Raw genomic sequence first — 19,161 nt, forward strand, 5'->3', positions numbered from 1 at the left:
CCTCCTCTAGATTCACTTATCCTACTTTCCAATATGTCACAGAGCTGGGCTGTCTCTGTGACCTGTCTGATCTTTGAGTCTTCACGGTGGCAAGGCCTTCCTTCTTTGGTTCTGGGTGTGTGTGGTTGATTCATTTACCAATTGATGCATTTGTGGGATGGCTGCTCATACCAAAGATGCTCAGGGAGACTTCTGAGAGTGAGCCATTCCTCATGGCCTTCAGTGTTAGGGTGGAATTTTATTCTTTCGTTTAAATTGAAGTATAATTAACATACAGCACTATATTAGTTTCACATGTACAACATAATTCAATAATTCTATATATTGCTCACGACAATAAGTGTAGTCACCATCTGTCACCAAACAACACCGCTACCATCTTATTGACTATATTCCCTATGCTGCCACTTTTATCTCCATGTCTTATTTATTTTGTAACTGGAAGTTTGTACCTCTTAATCCCCCTCACCTATTTCCCCTTGCCACCCACCTTCATCCTTAAGTTGCCATGGACCACACACAACCCACAGAGTAAGTCTCACCTCTTGCTTTCCCTCTTATCTTCCCTCTCTCACTCATACACACTTTACCAGTTTGACAAAGCAAAGGAGGTTGGCACGAAAACCAAAATGCTTTGCGAAACTTTTGTACCAGGTGAGAGGCACAAGTTGGTCTTAAAAAGCTGCCATGTCAAAAGTCCAGCTTCTTTATAAAAGAAAAACATGCAGAGAACCACAAAACAAAAACCATGTACCGCAACCCAGAGCAGAATGGGAGGCCAGGGGTGATATTACACACTCTAACAACCACAGCCCTATGCAAAGTCTCACTGAAATGGCTGGAAATAAGGAGGCTTAACTGACAAACACGTTTCACACATTCATCTCGGTTGACAGCCCAAGAAAATTCACTCCAGAGCACATGAGAAACATGGCCACGAAAGCTGGGGTTGGCAACAGACCCCCTGATGGGTTCTAAACAATGTACAGCAAGATCCACACTCACTGGTGTTAGTTTCAGCCACTGAAACAGATCAACCACAGACACTAACCTGTGTTACTTACTCATGGGTTCTCACACTCTGACTTCGATTTCCTTTTTCTCCAAGACAAAATAACTTGGCAGGAGCTGACATGTATCAGTTGAAAGCATGTGATGATTTTTTCTGCATGAGATGTTCTTAGTGGCCTGCTAAAAAATACCTTCTAGCTAGGATTGTACATTTTTATCAGACCTCTCGCCAGAAAGTCAGTATTTCGAGCAAGCAGAAATCACTTGCCAACAACAAGAGAACGTGGCAGAGAGAGGTACTGTGGTGTTAATTGTATCTCACCCCCCAACTCATAGGTGCTTCTACCCCGACCCTGGAGGGTCCAAGTTTGAGAACACGGTGACTTACCGTGATTGGCATGGGTGTGAGTTGCACCTTCGGACCTGGGGCTCTGGACGGCTTGCTTGAGGACAGTCACTGTCATTCACCAGAGTTGTGGTCTTGTTAACAATCCGTGTGCAGGACACAATGGTTCTGCGTTCCCCTGGAAACCAAACACACGGAACTGAGAGGCTATGGCTACACACACCTGGAAAGGCCGTTCATTGATGCGGATGGAGGAACATTCAGGTGCATCTTTTGATCAGTTTGCCATTTTAAAGTGGCTGTTGTAATGCTTTATTGGTTGTCAGAGAGAAAGAACCATAAGGTTAGGGATGAGGGTGTGTAAGACATGACAAGGGGCACCATGGGGCAGGAGGAAGATTCTAGAACAGAATCAGAAAGAGGCAACACCTCAGATTAGCTATGTGCTTAGACAGCTTGGGATTCATTGAGGCCAGAGTTCTGATTTGGCTCTTTAATTTCCAACAAAGATTGCCAATCTCTGTATCCGTTCCTTTGATATTTAAAGTCTATGCAGGTCTGGTCTTGATTAATTACCTGTACATCAGCCCTCACCAGAAGATCATGGCTCCCTATTACAGAATTCCTACGTGTTGGAGAGAAGTGAGAAGCAGAGGGGCTGGTCTGAAGGACACGCAGACCTGCATCGTCCAGGCAGGCAATCTCGAGACAATCTGAGAATCTATTTCGCTAACTACTACTTGTCCAGGGTATCACTTGCATTTGGGAACTTCACTAACTGGTTGTCCCAGATGGATGTAGCCATTCTCTGGGTGTCCCCAAAGCACCCTACACACTGCTTGGTCATGACTTTGCCACGGAGGCAGATGATAGGGAGCAGGGAGGGTAGTTTCTGGAGTCAGGCAGCCTGGCTTCAAACTTCGCTCCATCACTAGCATAATGATCACCGTATCAGCAGCCAGCCACCATGCTTCTGTGCCTCGATCTTCTCAACCAGGCTGGTTTATTTAACCCCCGTGCCTTAGGGTGTTCCAGGGATGGTTAAAATTAAGCGATACATATAAAGAATTTAGAACAGAGCCTAGCAAGGGTTAACACTCCATGTTAGCTGTATTTTATTTTCATTGTTATTTGGGAAGTATGGCAATAAAAGATTAAGAGGATGTCAAGGACAACTATTTGGACCCCAGATTTCTCGCTTGGTCTCCTGGAGAATTTGTCCTTTAGGGATGCCTCAAAAGTGTGGAGTCCTGAATTATACCATCAACTGTTACTGCCTGCAACTGCAGCCTTGGGTGAGTGCAGAAAGCATGGGGCCGTCTCAAGCCACATTTTCGTTTTGGCTGCAGGTTTGACAATGGTGAGTCATCGGTTGTCATCTGACAACCTGAGAGTCACTGGTGTCATAAAAGAATGCCACTGGGCCAACAGTGACAGAACAGTACCCCGCTCCTGCCCCCAGCTGAGGGGAGCCTGCTAACTGCTCCATTTGGGCCATGCTTCGTTTGCCCAAGAAAAAAGTCTGGCAATTAGGGATATGGGAGTTGCTGGATTTGGAGGTTGCAGGGACATTGGCACAGGGGGACAGCTGAGGGATGGGGGGCTCCTAGGGAGAAGTGCAAAGTGGGACAACGACAGGGCTGATGAGGGTTCCTGAAGCTATGCCAACTGCCAGGGCTGCCTGAGGAACAGGTTAAGAACAAACAGCAAGGGCAGTTAGCCAAGATGTGCAGGGGAAGAAAGGAATTCACAGCTGGCCCTGGCAGTGTCTGATGGCCCAATGATGTTGTGGATAGAATTCCTACCTATTAGAAATGGGACAAGTCACTAAATGGTAAGCAATCCTCTACATATCAGATACCTGACAAACACCAACTTGGCGGTCAATAGCCATGTGGAATTGGGTATTGGTGGGGCCATCCCACTCTCTGGGCTGGCATTCCAGAGTCTAGGTGAACTCTCCATCCTAACTCTGTGCCCATAAAAACCCATACATCCTGTGTCCCACCTCTCATCACCGGGCTGTGTGTCCTATCAGGGTGACAAATTACCCTGTCCCAAGGGGCTGTTGGCTAAGAGTTCAGAATGGCTTCCTACTGCTCCCCCTAAACCTCCCCATAATGAATATGGTGCCTTTTGCCGATACTAATTTTTACAGTATGGCAGTTCCTTCCCTGCAGTAGGCATAGGGGCCGATCACTCTATTTGAGAGGTGAGAACATTTTAGTATAGATAGGATAAGTCATTTGCTAATATATGGCAGCAAATTGTGACTCAGCCAGGACTCATGCTCGGAATGTTTCATCAGACTCGTGGGGCTTTTTCCTTCTGCTGTATCCTGTAGTGGGACACCTGTGGCAAAAAGGAAAGAGTATTTTGGGGCAACACATCTGGTTCCCTTCCACCAAACAGTAACAAGTGAAGGTCTATCCTGTTCATCCCCAGGGTCACTTACCTGTCATACCTGTGATGTATCTGCATAGCGGCCAAACCTCCACTCAGGTCAGAGTCCAAGGGCCCTGGGCCATAGGCAAAACAGCCTTGGGGGCACAGCTCCAACACGGAGGAGTTTGGAAGGCTACACAAGTGTTTTGCAGAGAGAGTTCAGTGGGGTGTGCTTAAGTTTCCCGGGAAATACAGGTGACGTGGCCAGCCCTTCTCGTGCCCTCTGCACTGGCTGCCGAGTGCCTCGAGTTCACAACCTTCCTTGAGCAAAACCCCACACCCCATGGGCGCGTGACCCCGGATGCTCACCTCCTCCGCACTGCACGCTGCACCCTTCCCAGCCGCTGTGGGTCCAGATGAACAAAGAGTCCTGGGGTTTTTCTGGCTCGCTTTGATTTTCGGCAGTGTAGTTTACAGGAACGGTGTACTCGTAATGGATTCCATAATTTTGGTCATGAAATAACAACACCTGGATCAGCAGCAAAATAAAAGGCCATTCTGGAATCAAGCGGAAGCATCCAGGCTTGCTGAATTTGCAAACCAGGCCGCCCTTGGGGCTGTCTCTCTACCAGGGTAACCAGTTCGTTTCTGGGTTTCAAAACACGTTCAGTCTAGGGGCACCCCCTTATTTGGGTCTTGGGTTCCTCAGATACTCAACTCAGGGGCTGGAGTGTATGTGGACCATCAGCAGGGAGCTCTGCCCCTTCCCATTGGAGACAGGACCAGTTTGGACGAGGAATTTGGAGACAGGCAAATTTGCGGGCTCTCACTGAACTCTATGTGGAGAGCCCCTCGGTGCAGAGAAAAGAGCCTGTTTCCGCATACTCACCCACGAAGCTGCCCTTGCAGCAAGAAAGACACAAACATACTGTTTTTCCCTAAAAAGGCATGTGAACAAGTAGGGTTATTCTACTTCTTTGAGAATGAACATCACTCTTCAGTCCCCTAGCGCCAGTCATTGGCACATGGAAGGCAGGCTCAAGGGCAAACACAGCCCACCGCAGAGGAGCCTTGGGGACTTCTGTTTAGGAGTCCAAAGACGCACAAGCCTTCTTGTTGCCACAGGAGCTAGGATGTCGATGCCCACGGGTGACAGAGGCCTGGCTTGAGGCTGAAAGCTCAAAGTGAGGGGCGGGGAGCCATCCTGCAGCTTGGGGACCCTTGGGTCTGAAATCCTGGTGAGTGAGCAGATGGATGGGCCTGCTGTTCGTATGACAAGGCATCACAAGCCCTGTAAAGACAGAAGTGCTCTCTCAGCTTTGTTTCTCGACACACACGCTTTGGTGCAGAACAAGCCTTCTTGCGGGAGCCTGGCTGGAGGTGACGTGTCTTTGGGCTAGACTCAGAACCAGTGGGTACTTCTGGGTCAAGGCAGCTCTCAAGTTCACTTCCAGGCCTGGAGAAGCAGCAGACAGCTACAGGCGGAGTGTGTTCCACCTGCCTGGACCCGGGGAGGGGACCGCACAGCTCCTGAGCATCTCCCACCCCTCCCAGAGCTTGACTGGTGGGGTGGGGGTGAGGTGCTAAGAGCAGCCTGAACCGCACACACATCCACTTCTCCAAGAAACAGACGTGCAGTAATGCATTTGGAAAAATGCCTCCAGTTAAAAAAAAAAAAAAAAAGATAAAAAAAAACCTCTTTAAAAGATCTTTATTATCTCAGTATGGGAATAAGACTGGTGAATCAAGAATCCATATGAAACCAATTTCATGCAATTTTGCAGCCACGTATAATTTGTGTGTGTGAGTGTGTAATTGGTTTCAAATGCAGGTCCCCATGCCTCTTATGGACACTCCTGACCCTGCAGGCAATGTATGCACCCCAGTTTGGGGACAGCAGACTTCTATTTAGAGGCAGAGGGGCATGTCTCCTTTCTGGATTTAAAAACTTGAAGTAATCATTTTTCAAGAGAGAAAAGTGATTAATAAATATTAAAAAGGGTTGGAACTTCAGCTGAGTCTTATCAGGCACGGTCTGCATGAGTCCAGGCTGTGCGTTTGCTTTGATGGGCTGACGGTTCACTCACAGTTGATGAAAGCATTGGGCAAAGAAGGAAAATATACCCGTCTTAGGGTCTGATAATAAAGCAGATTCATGTGCTAACAGGTGACAGTGCTGCATGGCTTTTATCTCATCTTATGCTTCCTCTTACATCAGGACAGGAGGATTTGTTCTAATCCAGTAATCTATTGCAGGGCAGTGGCTCCAGTATAGGTTCTTGGGGCCCAGAAATCAAACTTGCAGGGCTGCATCTACAGTGGACTTCGTGGGCTGAGTGCTGGTCGCACGGGCAGGCTGCAGGACGGTTGAAGTCATGCATGGAAACCAGTTCACTCTGATCTCGTCAGAAGGTGTAGCAGGGGTAGGGCCATCATGGGTGATGTTGTACTGGGTGCCCGTGCTCGCAGGCAGAGCTGGTCTCCTCAGGGGATTCCCTGAGAAGTGGCCAGGGAATCTTCTGGCTGTCACCTAACCTTGAACGGCTGCAGATTGCCAGAGACCGCAAATTAATGGAGGAAAAAAAAAATTTCCAAGTGGAGACTTTGGCAAGCACAGAGGACAAAATGTGCTTTGATTACAGACGCACAAGCTGCCACAAAATCCGTTCTTTGGAATGAGACATGGAATCAATAATTATGAGCTATCAGAAGTTAGCCATGAGAACTTCTGGACCCTGAGAAAGAAATGGTGGTATCCCCTTCTCTGGAGATCTTTAATGCTTTTACAAGGATGTATGACCGATGATAAAGTGGTTTACACGGGGTCCCCGCCCGAGACAAGAGGTAAGACAAGGTTGCCCCAACCTGGGCTGACTACCCAGGGAGTAAATCTTCCTGTAGAACCTGGTTCTCCTTCCCGATTCCCGAACTCCTGTTGCAAGCCGAGTCTGGAAAATCTGAGCGACGCTGGTTTGGAAAGAGAGTCAACAGTTCATTTCCAAAAGGTAGTTTCCAATGTGGATATACAAACTGTGGGGCGGATCTGTGCCATCTGATATAAAAACACAGACTCCGAGCGAGGCTGTCTGCTCGATGAGGCCAATTCTCCCTGGCTGCCACATGGTGAAGTATTTCCTTCCTGGAGGCGGTTCCTTTTGAAAAAGATGGTAACTCTCTCTGCCAGTGAAGAGCCAGGGCAAAGTTTTGGGAGGGGGAAATTCTCAGGCATGTGGCAAAAGGGATGAGATAAGAGAAGATGGAGAGAGAGAGGGGGCAGGGGAGGCTTGAGCAGCAGGTGGCCAGGTAACCCACCAGGAGCCAGGTCCCCAGGAACCTCTCCCCAGGGCCCAGGGAAGAAGAGAGCCAGCAGACCCCTTGGAGAACCAGGCTCAAGACAAACACAAAAGCACAGCAAGTTACCATCAGATGCAGTGGTATTTTGGTTGGTCCCTTGGCAGAAATTTTCTCCCACAGGCCCCTTCTAACGTAGCGCACAGTGGTGCCGGCGATCTGGTACTCCCCGGGGAGCTCGATCTTCCAGTCGCTGTTGATGGATCTCTTACTGGTGTCTTTCAGGGCTGGGAAGAAAAAGGGGACACCATGGGAACCAGGGGGAGTCAGTCTGGGTGTCCTGAGTGGTGGGGCAGAAGTCTCAGCCTCCGCCTCTACAGGGGAAGGGAGGAGGGTGGCGTGCAGTGATCCGGCCTGCCCCTCATCCTGCGCGCATCGTAAGGCCGCGGAAGCCTGTCCGGTCCTCCGCTGGTAAGCCCTCCGCTTGTTCCTGGAGGCCCCAGCCCGTTGCTGTCACACACACCAGCTCACCCTGCCGACCTGCCCGCCTCTCTATGGCCTCTGCACTTGTCCGCTCTCCGTGCCGTGAGTGGTTGGTGCCTCGATGCCTCCTCACTCCTTACTCAGCTCCCGGTGCCTCGGTTTTCCCCTGTCCCCCAGCCCCACCGTCCCTGAGTGCCCTTCTTCCCTCTCTGGGTTAGCTCCTCCCCCTTAGAAGGTGAGTTTTCTGTGTACCGGCAACAGAAGCCTGGCTCACAGGGGGCAAACAGCCCAAGGGCCGCAGGACCTGGAGAAACCTGAGAAAGAGCGGTTGCAATAGCGGCAGCTTCAAGTGTGGGCTGCCTCAGAATCCACCCACCCGGTGGGGGTGCGGGGAGGAGCGCCAGAGGGTGGAGACAAACACAGCACAACCACACGTTCCTAAACTCCCAGGGGAGAGGGTCTCCTGCCTGGTGGGTGAATTCTATCTTAACGTGCCCAAGCCTACCAAGAGGGGTTTGCTGCTTTAGCAAAACGCCATCAACTCATTTTACTGTTACCTACCTGGGGCTTCTTACAGTCATAGCCCAGGGGCGCCTGGGTGGCTCGGTTGGGTAAGCGTCCAGCATCGGCTCAGATCAAGAACTCACGGCGCATGGGTTTGAGCCCCGTTTGGGGTTCTGTGCTGACAACTGGGAGCTGGGAGCCTGCTTCGGATTCTGTCTCTGTCTCTCTCTCTGCCCCTCCCCTGCTTGTGCACTATCTCTCTCTCTCTCTCTCAAATATAAATTAAGAAAAAATAAAAGAAGAAGAGTCGTAAAGTTACAGCTTAATCCGGCTTCTCTTAAGGATTTGATAGCCCTGCACTAGTAAAGTGGATGCCTCCTCAAGAAACCACCGTGACTCTTTTAACTCTTTCCCAGTCGAGTCCGGGAACCCGGGCTGCCCACAGACAGGACGGCAGAGCTCCACCAGGGCTGTGAGACTAGGGCTCCGTGGGCTTCGGGTTCACTATGCTGGCTCACGCCTCCACCAGGTACAAAATGTGTTGGAAGAGACAAAGCCAACAGTGTGCTGATCGGCCGGAGCAAAACTGTGGTTTTTCCACACAAGCCACAGAGTGATGGTCTGAGGGCTGACGGTGACTCGTTAGTGTCTCCTCGCTTAGGTTTGGAGTCCTGTCCTTCTCATGAGGAGAGCACTCTGTGGTGAAAGCCCGTTTTGTTTTGTTTTGTTTTGTTTTGTTTTGTTGTTTAGGAAAGCAAAGAACTACTCTGGCAGTTAGGAGAAGGTGGTAAATGACAGTAGGTGACACCAAGTCTTATGCCGCCCCAAAAATGAAACTTCAGGGCACCCAGAGTGCAATGCCTCAGTCTCTATAAATACAGCTGGAGCCCCCGATGCCCCCAGTGGCTTGGGGACACTGCTCCGTCCACAATCAGTGAAATCACGTTCTACCCTGCTCCCTCTTCTCTGCTTACCGAGGCCAGAAATAAAACACTTGCATTTAATACCGATTTTGCATAATAAGAGTTGAAGCCAATAAGGGGCTTCCTGTGAACCCGGAATCCGTGAGCTCCGGGCTGGGTTAGGATCTGGTTGGACCCGGTCCTGGCCAGGCCACAACACCTGGGAGACGCTGGGCCTCTGCTTCCTCATCTCCAAGACATGATGGTCCCAGCCCTCACTCCCGCCCAGCAAGGCTCTCCTGGCACACGCAGAGGACATGCATGCTCAGGACTCCTTGCTTATAGGAACTGCCAAGAGAAACTGAGAAAGAAACAGGGAGGGCCGCTTTCCAGCAGAGCAACTTCCAGTTGGGGTTTCATATCCAGGGTGGTTGTGCAGAGCGAGCGGTTGAGGATTACAGGACTCCAGGGAAGGCTTAGAAGAGAGAAGGCTCTACTTCTTGGAATCAAATGTTTCCCCTCAAGAAATTCTACCTGCTACTGACATTTCCTGGCTCCTAAAAGGAAGTGAGAGTATCAGGATACTCACAATTTCTGCTTCCTCAGCCACCACCTAAAGCCACCATTTAAGGGCCATGTGCTCTGATTTAGCCCCTCATGTACTTTTACCCATGTAACCTTCCCAACAACTCTCCAAGGTAAAGGATCATTTTGCTCTTTCCTCAGATGAGGCAATGGGGGCCCAGAGAGGTTAAGTTACCTGCCTAAAGTCACACAGCTATTACGAGTAGACACCTGAACCTAAACAGACCAAGCTCAGCACCCTTACCATTCTGGCTATATAAATCCCCATATTCCTTAGGTTATAACCTCAGTCTAGAGTTTTAGGAAAAATGCCGAGATGGGCAAATGTCACCCTTGTTTTTAAAAAAAATTTTTTTTTCAATGTTTTTATTTATTTTTTTTTGGGACAGAGAGAGACAGAGCATGAACGGGGGAGGGGCAGAGAGAGAGGGAGACACAGAATCGGAAACGGGCTCCAGGCTCTGAGCCATCAGCCCAGAGCCTGATGCGGGGCTCGAACTCCCGGACCGCGAGATCGTGACCTGGCTGAAGTCGGACGCTCAACCGACTGCGCCACCCAGGCGCCCCTCACCCTTGTTTTTAAAGAGGACAAATTCCAGGCTCGAATGGGTACAGGGTCTCACATTCCATATACCCTCCTAAAAATCACTAACTTTGCAGATTTCCAAAGCTTCCAGTGAACGAACAGCCTCAAATGTGTCCGGTTATGTTAATTATTGGGGAATCTAGGTGGAGCCTGCATGGGTGTTCATTGTTCTAATTTCTCCATAGGTTTGGAAAATTGGTTCTTGCACATGCATATGAAAATTTGGTTTCAGAAATCAGTGCAGGCTGGTGGGATGTGGCAGACAGGCCAAAGGAGGGGCCAGAGTCTCAGAAAGAACTGTCTCCGAAAGAACAAGACTGGGAAGCATAGGGAGTGACCCACACATGCCCCCCCAACCCCCTCCCCCCTGTCAGCCCCTCACGCTTTTCTGAGGGCCTCCTAGCAGGTGCTAAGCACACAGCTCCTGCCCTCAGCCAACTCCCTGTATGGAAGGTGAGAGAATGGATGAACAAAACACAGTTTCATAGACTCTGTGGCAGAGGTGAGTTCGGGGCCCCCCTATGTGTGTGCGGGGGACAGGGACAGGGGCAGATGGGGAAGACTGTCTAAAAGCAATGCAGAGGCAGGGAGAAGGAGTGGCCTGGGAGTGCCTGGTAGGCAAGGACTGGATGGCATGGATCCTGACCTGGGCAGCCATGACTGATGTTCCTGTGGTGGGCTGGTGGAGAGAGGAAGGCTCTGTGTGGAGAAGAGGGAGGCAAAGGAATTTTCTTTTTCCCTAGAAGTTTGGCTGGGCAAAGGAGGTGAGGTAAAGAGTGGCTCTAGAGGGTGGAGAAGGGGAGAGAAGTTTCAGTGTTCCTGTTATTGGGGTGGGGGATTTGAGCATGTCAAGAACCCCCCTCCCTGCACCCCCCCCCCCCCCGCCCCGTAACTTGGGGTTAGAGGGATGAACAGAAGAGTTTCTTTAGAGCCACATGCTGACCACCAGCATGCTTGGGCCCATCTTAGAGAACCTACTGCCCACACAGACACCAGAGGCACTCTGGGGTGACTGTGCTCCTGGTCGCGGCCTACCCACATGCACCTGCTGACTCCCCCACTCAGTGCCCAGGGTTGGGGCCTTGGGTTTAAGACTTGGGGCCCTGACCTTCTTCTCAGGTTATGGGTGCTATGAATCGTGTGTTGTCTGGCATTTATTTCTTCAAGTAACAACCTGGGGTTGCCTTTGGGGATATGTTCTTCCTCTAGCCATGCTGGGCAGACCCCAAACTCACCCCAGTTCCAGGCATGGACCCAACACCCAACCCCGGACAGTGAGAGTCAGTCCCAAGACTTCGTTCACCTTGGGAAGCAGCAGCCTTCTTACCACAGAATTGCCCAGAGACTCGATGTAAGTCTGGGTTACCAGTACATGGGAAGAGGCCCCCAGAATAAGGTCAACTGAGAGAGGACAGAAGTGCCCAGGGGAGAGAATATTTTCCCATGATATCATTTAAAGCTCCTGGATCCAGCTGTGCCTGAAGCTGATGCTCAGCAACTGAGAACTGTGTTTTGCTTTCACATTTGCTTTTTGGAGGTCAGTTAAAAAAAAAAAAAATACTAACCATGATAGGGGCAGAGCAGTTTGGGAAAGATTACTAGTGTGGACTCCTAGAAACCACACTAGGATCCTTACTAGCGTTAAGCTTAGTAGCCAGAGATTTAGAAGGTCTGACATTATCTATAACTTAAACTGTCTCCCAGGCCTCTGCTCCTGTCTGACACTAATGTTCAGGATGAGGTGACTCTTTCTCACTCAGCCTTGTTTGTGCATTTCCCCACCCTTTGTGGGAAGCACTTTAAAGTGACTTAGTGAATTATAAACTGAAAACTTGAAAGCTACCCGGCCTCCATGCCAAAAGTCAAACATCTGGGGGGTCAGGAGTGGGAAGGACTGGGAAAAGTGAGGGAGGGCACACCTGGAGATGATTATGAAACCATCTACAGAAACAGTGCGCAGAGGTGTGGGGGCCAGCCTGGGGAGCCCTGCTTCTGCTGGCAGAGGCACCCACTGTGGGTGAGATGCAGGGGACAGATGTCCAGCCAGCTGGGGCTTGGGGCTCATCAACCTCCGATCACCAGAGGTGATCCCCTACCAGAGGAGTAGGTGGAGGAGACCTTGCAGGAGGTCCTCTGCTTTGGAGGAGTGGGTGTGGTCAAAGAATTGGGGGAAAGGAAGTGAGGGGGCAGGCTGTGGCTAGCAGGCTATGCCAGAACAAGGCCAGCAGCCGACTGGGGAAGAACACGTCAGTCAGTGGAACATTGGTAACCAGCCCCCTTAGGAAAGAAGCCTAGATCTAGAGTGCTTGTTGCTCCCATGGGGTCAATGCCCCCACCATGGAGGATTTCAAGTAATCTGTGTGCCCTCAGTGAACGCAGACCTCCTCCAAGCCACATGCCACTGCTAGGGCACCCCCATGAGCTCTGGAAGTGCCTGTCTTTGTTCTGGAGAGCCTGGTGTGGAGCTGCTGACTTGGTGAAGTCTCCCAGTATCACAGCTTTGGGGGTGGGTGGGTGGGGCTCTCACGTCCCCAGAATGAATAAACTTTGCATGTCCAAGCTCTGCTTGTGGCCACCTCCACGGGCGGCTGCAAGATTCCAGGCACTGCAAACGTGGGTTCGCAACTGCCACTTGGCACCCCCATCCTCAGGACAGTTTGATCGTGATGACCATACTTTGTGAATTTTGCAGTGGGAGGAAAAACACAGAGTTAAAAGTAGGAGCTCAGCAATCCCAAGAAGCATGGAGATCGCCTCAAACCTACTGACTTCGGGTGAGTAATTTAGTCAGCAAGATTCAAAATTTGCAAGGTTTTTGCTGGGGTCCAGCGGTGACCCTGGAACTTCCTGCTGAAATCGGAATTTAGCACCTGAGATTCCTTCAAAAGGGAGGGACAGTGGCCTCAGAGAATCTCCGAACATCAAGATCATTATCAGCAGTGAGTAAATAGGTTCCTTGTGCGTCCAATGAGAAAACCATGTCCTGGGGCCGTGTCAGCTCCAGACAGCGGTAACGCAGACCACCCCTGGCCCATTGCAGCAGCCTCTACCCTGAGCGCGCTCCTTCACTCTGCAGGGTTTGCCAGAGCCCGCCAGGAGGAAGCACCACGGCCTCCCACCCCCCAAGTTGCAGGAATACTTTCCAAGGCCTTGTACATAATGTGGCGTTCCTTTTCTTAAAGAAGGCCCCTGAGTTAAACAAGTTTTGGGCCCCACAAGTTCCCGTCCCTCTCAATCCTGAGGCATCGATGGGTATGGGCAAGGACACCCCTTGTCGTAGGCAGTTTGAGATTTTTAAGCCTAGAAACTCAACAGGGGCTACTGAAATGAAGACAGATGCTTTGATTTGACAGCCAAACGATGGAGTTCAGAACACAGGGAAATCCTGAGCGACTTGATGGGATCTGTGCTGTCTGAAGTTCGGATTCGCTGGGGAGCAAAGTTTCGCTTGCTGGTTCTGCCTGGGTCAGAGGCTGGATGTTTGAAGCCACCGTCTGAGATAGAACCAGCGCCTGCTTTTGTGTATTTGGCTCAGGAGCCATTAGAAGCCTTTTGGCAGCTTTTGGAGAGACTTTTGCAGGGATGAGGATGAGCACGTGCTCTTTCTTGCTACCTGTGAAGAACGAAACCTCCTTAACGGCCTGGAACGTGAGGTCACGTGGCAAATGTCCATTTCCATCCCGGGGCCCTTCTTTTGCCCTGTGAACATCTACACATCGTCCCTGGACTTCAGTGGGGAGCAAGTGGTGGTGGTGGTGGGGGGGATGGGGACGTTCCTGATGGAAGGGCACAGCTCCTCCTTATAGCTGGCTGGAGGCAGGCACGAGGGGTCCAACCCCATCCCCATGCCCTCCTCTTGCATGGCGCTGTGCAGAAGCTGCTTCTTTTTTGTACTTCTCCCTCTTGGATTCCACTGGAAGACTTGACCCACAGTCAACCTACTTCTAATCCTGGCATCCAGTCAGTTCCTTTTATTTCCACTCACAGTTCTGCCAGCTCTGTTCTTAGCTGTGGATGCAAACTGCAGAGGCATTTCCTGTTCCAGGTGGTTTTGAGCAGAAAGCCAGGCAGCGTGGGCTGAAGGTAGGTGGGGTGAAATTCTTCAGGAACTGCTCCCAGCAAATGTGAGAGTAATTCAAAGTTACACTGGGTTGACTTCCAAAGCACCCAGCCCCGAGTGGAAACAAGGCTTGTTTGAACTAACTTTAGAAACATAATGAGCATGGACCACCTTCGGATTTGCCCTTGCTCACACACCAGGCCCTGGAATCCTGGGATTAAAATTTATGAATAAGATAAGAAGACAAAAGCTGGCTACCCCCTTTGCAGGAGGCCTGGTGCTTCTGGGGAAGTTGTCCTGAGACACTGAACCAATTTCCTTGGGCTGGAGGTTCGCTTCTTTGAAGTCCACGTAAATAAGTCACAGCAATGGGCAGGTTTAATGCATGTTAGCCAGGGAAAAGTCGTTTCCCTCTATTGATCTCTGGTTGTAATGGAACACATCAGAGCAATTCCAGGAGGCTCTGTGGATTGCCACAGGCCCAGATGAAATGAGGACCTTTGGACAAGCTGCTGAACCCCTGGAGTCTCAGTTCCTTCCTCAGCGAAATAGGAAAAGCAATACTTTGCAGTACTTAATGGGGGGCGGTTGGGGGTCAGGTCTACAGAGCCAAGCGGGGCTCAGTGACTGGGAACCACAAACATCGATGCTCCTGTTACCTGCATGTGTGGCCCACAGGCTCTGGGAGCTGAGAGGAGCCAATAGGAGAGCTCGCCCCCCCACCCCCGCCATGGGCAGCATCACTATTTACTTGGCCCTAAAGTGGGTTCCAGCAAAACATCTGTGTTTACTACAGAAGTTGAACAATCTAAAGGATTCTGACATCCTTCTGTCATTCTTAGGTTGCCACGGAAAAGCACAGATAATGTTCCTATTTTGGACAGAAACCTGGGGCTGGGATGTCTCGGAAGCCAGGACCGGAAGCCAAGGGGCACCTGCAGGGGCACCTGCTGGCCAGCCAGTAAGTTGACCTTGGAACTGTGCCAGCTCTGGGGATATTGAGATTATGATTTTTGAATAAGATAAGGGTCAAAGGCAATGTCTGCCTCCCAAAGACACCCGGTGACCCCAGGGGGTAGACATGTCCTTTCCAGGTAGGCAAGGGCTGATGAACCAGTCGGAAAGGGTAACATCTGGGAGTGACCCAAGGTGACAGATGCCAGTGAGGCTGACCCAATTTCCTCAGGTGGGAGGAAAGGGGCGGGGGTGGGCTCTTTGAGAATTTGGTAAAAAGGCCATAGCTCCAAGGAAGCTGCCAGAAGCAGCACAAGGCTGTTTTCGAAAGCATGTATAAGCACTGTTCCATCTGCGGCGACAGCTCAGACAGCTGCAATGAGGGGGCCAGGCTAGACGGGGACAGCGTCCACGCCAGGCAGGTGGAAAAACCGCAGGGCTGATGGAGACGGTTTGAGTATGAACCTGTAAGTTTCCACCCCGGCTTAAGGAGCAGCGGTGGCCTCACGGAGGCAGAGTGGATGGCAGAAGAGAAATCTGAAGAGGAGGTGGTGACAGGGTTGCCTGGGACACAGTAGGGGCCCCAGGCGGCTGCTTGCTGGTGAGCCCTGGTGTGGGCACTCAGGAATGAGAGCTCCTGCCCCTACTCCCGCCGTTCCCCAAAGCACATGTGTGAGGATTATCTGAGTGCCTGCAAAGTGTTTTCTTAAGTGACAGGACAGTGGTCTTCGTTGGAAACTTGCCTAAGAGAGGTTTGTTTTATGTCTGTCTAACGAGACTTGGAGTTTCTCAAGTAGAGGCCATTTCAAAGAAAGACCTAGATCCTTCTGAAGCTGCAAAGGCAGGAATGTGGATAATTATATAATTAATAAAAAAATTAGTGATAAAAGCTGAACTAAAAGCATTTCACCAGGAGCTTCATTTGAGCCAAAACAACTTAATTCTTAAGTTTGAAGCCAGAGAGAGATAGATTGTGTCTTATAAATTCTTTTCAATCTCAAATGGCACCTTGCAACACAGACGGAGTTGATTATAATACGAGAAAGCCCAGGAGAAGGACCTGGGTAGGAGATCAGCCACCTCCAGTTTGAAATCCAACCTGAGACAGAACATAGGAAGGAGAAGGGCTGGCGGGAGGGCACGGGTCACAGCATGTCCCATCCCAGGGGACTAGCACTAGAGGCAGGCTCTGAGCACCCTGCTGGTCCCCACAGCAGCATAAAGAGCACATCACTCTACTCTGGTGCTCAAGTACCGGGCAGACCTTTGAGAGGGCCAATGGAGAGGCTGGCAGCTAAGCTTAGGATACACTCAGAGGGACTTCTGTGCCCAAGGAGGTGTTCAGTTGAACAATTCTTCGTAGGCTTTAAAAAAAAATTTTTTTTAAAAAACTATTTATTTTTGAGAGAGAGAGAGAGAGAGAGACAGAGAGAGAGAGAGAGACAGAGAGAGACAGAGAGGGAGGGACGGAGGGAGGAAGGGGCAGAGAGGGAGGGTGACACAGAATCCAGGCTCTGAGCTGTCAGCACAGAGCCCAATTTGGGGCTCGAGCTGTGAGATCATGACCTGAGCCAAAGTCGGTCACCCAAACTGATTGAGCCACCCAGGAGCCCCTCTTCTTAGGCTTTAAGTATGGTTCTGTTGAAGGCAATGAGGAAAAATCTGGAATGGAAGCCAATCCTTCTGCAGACAGATGCAGGCATTTGTGCCTGAAGTCAATAGAGGTGGCTGTTAGGGATTTGGGGTACACAACACTTAGTGAAAACCAGGGTTCTTTTGGCTTCCATTGGATTTAGGGCTATTACTCTTTTTTCCAGCTAAGAAATCATCCCCAGAGCCGTCAACAGCCTCCAGGGGCTCCCTCCAAGCCAGGCAACGGGTCTATGCTGTGTAGGCTAAGGCTGCTCTGAGTTCTCTGGGGGTTACTTTGGGGGGCTTTCACCACCCCAATTCCATCCTTCCTTCCTCTGTCATCTTCCATGACATATCCAAAGCTGGTGGTTCCTCCTGCTCTCCCCCACCCCATCTACTTTGGGGGTGGCTGCACTTTAGCCAAAGACGACAACATTGTGTGGAGTGCTCTGATTACTTCTGTCTTTATGTCTCAAATACTGGTGTAAAACCCATGGCCTGGGAGAATGATGCTGGACCAAATAATCAGCCTGATCATTCAAACCTTAGAACACGAACCACGGATCAGATCGTTTTCATTTTACCCAGAAAACTGTGGGCAGGTTTATCCTCCACCACGCGGATCCTCCGAGCTCCAGCTGGAATGACAGCAGCTTCAATATAACCTGTAGTGACAGACAAGATACAGGTAAAGCACACCTCCACCCTCCATCAGAGGTCCACGTAGAACCCCCCAGAAAGATCCACCCCTATGGTAACTTCAGAGCCTGTGGAATGGGATGGTCCAGCTCTGAGAAATCAAGTCAACCAACCAAGAGTTGTTCTTTGATGGCCAGCACCGCCCAGCTGCCCAAATTCCAGACAGCACCATTTGTATGTGTTAAGAGTTGAGCTGTCTCTCCCCCGCTCCCATTCTTATGTTCAAGTCCTAACCCCCACTATCTCAGAATGTGACTTAATTTGGAAATTAGGCCCTTGCAGATGTAATTCGTTAAGATGAGATCGCACTGGAGTAGGGTGGGCACCTAATCTTATAAAAAGGGGAAACCCGGATGCAGACACGCACACAGAACTCCATGTAAACAGAGGTCAGAATGATGCATCTACAAGCCAAGGGACACCACAGATTGCCAGCAAACCACCAGAAGCTAGGAGAGAGGCACGAAGCAGATTCTTCCTTACAGCAATCCAAAGGAAGCAACCCTGCCCACAATTTGATCTTGGACTTCTAGCTTCTAGAGCCATGAGACAGTCAGTGAGGGTCTGTGATTTATGCCACTCAGTTTGTGGTACTTGGTTACAGCAGCCCTAGCAGACTAAGAGAGCCCCTCCTGGGAGCATGGACGCACAGAGCCCCCGGTCACTTCATCTGCTGGAGGTTCCTTTGGTCTTTGCCGGACTTTGAGCTTTTCCTGAATCTGTGGAATGAGAGCGGAAGTGACTCCCTCAGTGACAAAACCACTCCTTACCACACTGTGCCCCCTTTCCTACTTCCATTGACCTTCAGGAATTTCTGCAACTCTCTCAGTGCATGCTTTTGTCTATTTCCTTGAGTATTTCCAGCTATAATGGGAGCCCTTCAGAGGCCAGAGGGCTTCCTCTGCCCATACTCTGACCCGACTTGTACCCAGACAGTGGGTGGATAATAATGATTCAGGGAGGAAATGGCTGAGGCTGCCAGGGAGGAGGTCAGCAACCAGCGGATGCCTGGTTTAACTGTGTCAATAAAGGAACCCAACACTATCGGTGAGATTCTGAAATGCAGGCTGGTAATCATTTTGTTATGATTTTCATTTGGGTTTTGGACAAGGGTTATGCGTGTTTGCTTCAGCAATTTAGGTGATCATTCCAAATTAGATTATGAATCCTTCCACTGTGGTTCCTAAATGTGATCATCAGAATCAGCAAGGGAGCTTTAAAAATGAGAGATTTCTGAGCCCAACTATGTAGAGATTATGGAAATATCTATTTTTGAGGGGTCTATTTACTCCCTCATTTTCTCCCAGCAAAAGTAGCTTCATTTTCATTATAAAAATAGTACATGATAATTTAAACCACAAAAGGGGGGAAAAACCCAAAATCAACCTGTACCACATTGCACTACAGAAATGACCCCTAAAAAGGTAATATTTTGGTGGCTAGCCTTTTCAGCATCTGTTAATGCACATAAAAATACGTACATCATTTTACACGAATAGGATATTGTACGTAGTTTTAAAAGGTCAAGGACAACTTTAAGATAGAGTTTTGCTAGGCAATATGTGTCCAAGGTGCAAAATTCAAATTACAAAAGGATATGGTAGAAAGTATGTTTCTTTAATAAGATATATCCTGCACTTAGCTACCATTTCATTATTTACATATTATTACTATTTATAATAATTTGTCTATTTTGGCTTGGTTTCCATAAAGCTAATTGAAA

The 19,161-nt window shown here is 49.9% G+C and overlaps 1 protein-coding gene across 4 annotated transcripts in view; it reads right to left on the bottom strand.

Moving 5' to 3' along the window:
- The window catches only part of ADAMTS17 (ADAM metallopeptidase with thrombospondin type 1 motif 17), a 352,557-nt gene that overhangs the window by 69,518 nt on the left and 263,878 nt on the right, over positions 1-19,161 (bottom strand). For all 4 annotated transcript variants that reach the window (XM_047864329.1, XM_047864330.1, XM_047864328.1 and 1 more), the window contains 4 exons: positions 17,324-17,404; positions 7,163-7,320; positions 4,112-4,271; positions 1,400-1,535 (listed from right to left, as the gene is read on the bottom strand). In XM_047864329.1, the coding sequence (XP_047720285.1) occupies positions 1,400-1,535; positions 4,112-4,271; positions 7,163-7,320; positions 17,324-17,404 (535 nt within the window). The remainder of the gene's footprint in view (positions 1-1,399; positions 1,536-4,111; positions 4,272-7,162; positions 7,321-17,323; positions 17,405-19,161) is intronic.

Source organism: Prionailurus viverrinus, chromosome B3 (genome assembly GCF_022837055.1).
Source record: "Prionailurus viverrinus isolate Anna chromosome B3, UM_Priviv_1.0, whole genome shotgun sequence".
NCBI classification, from domain to species: domain Eukaryota; kingdom Metazoa; phylum Chordata; class Mammalia; order Carnivora; family Felidae; genus Prionailurus; species Prionailurus viverrinus.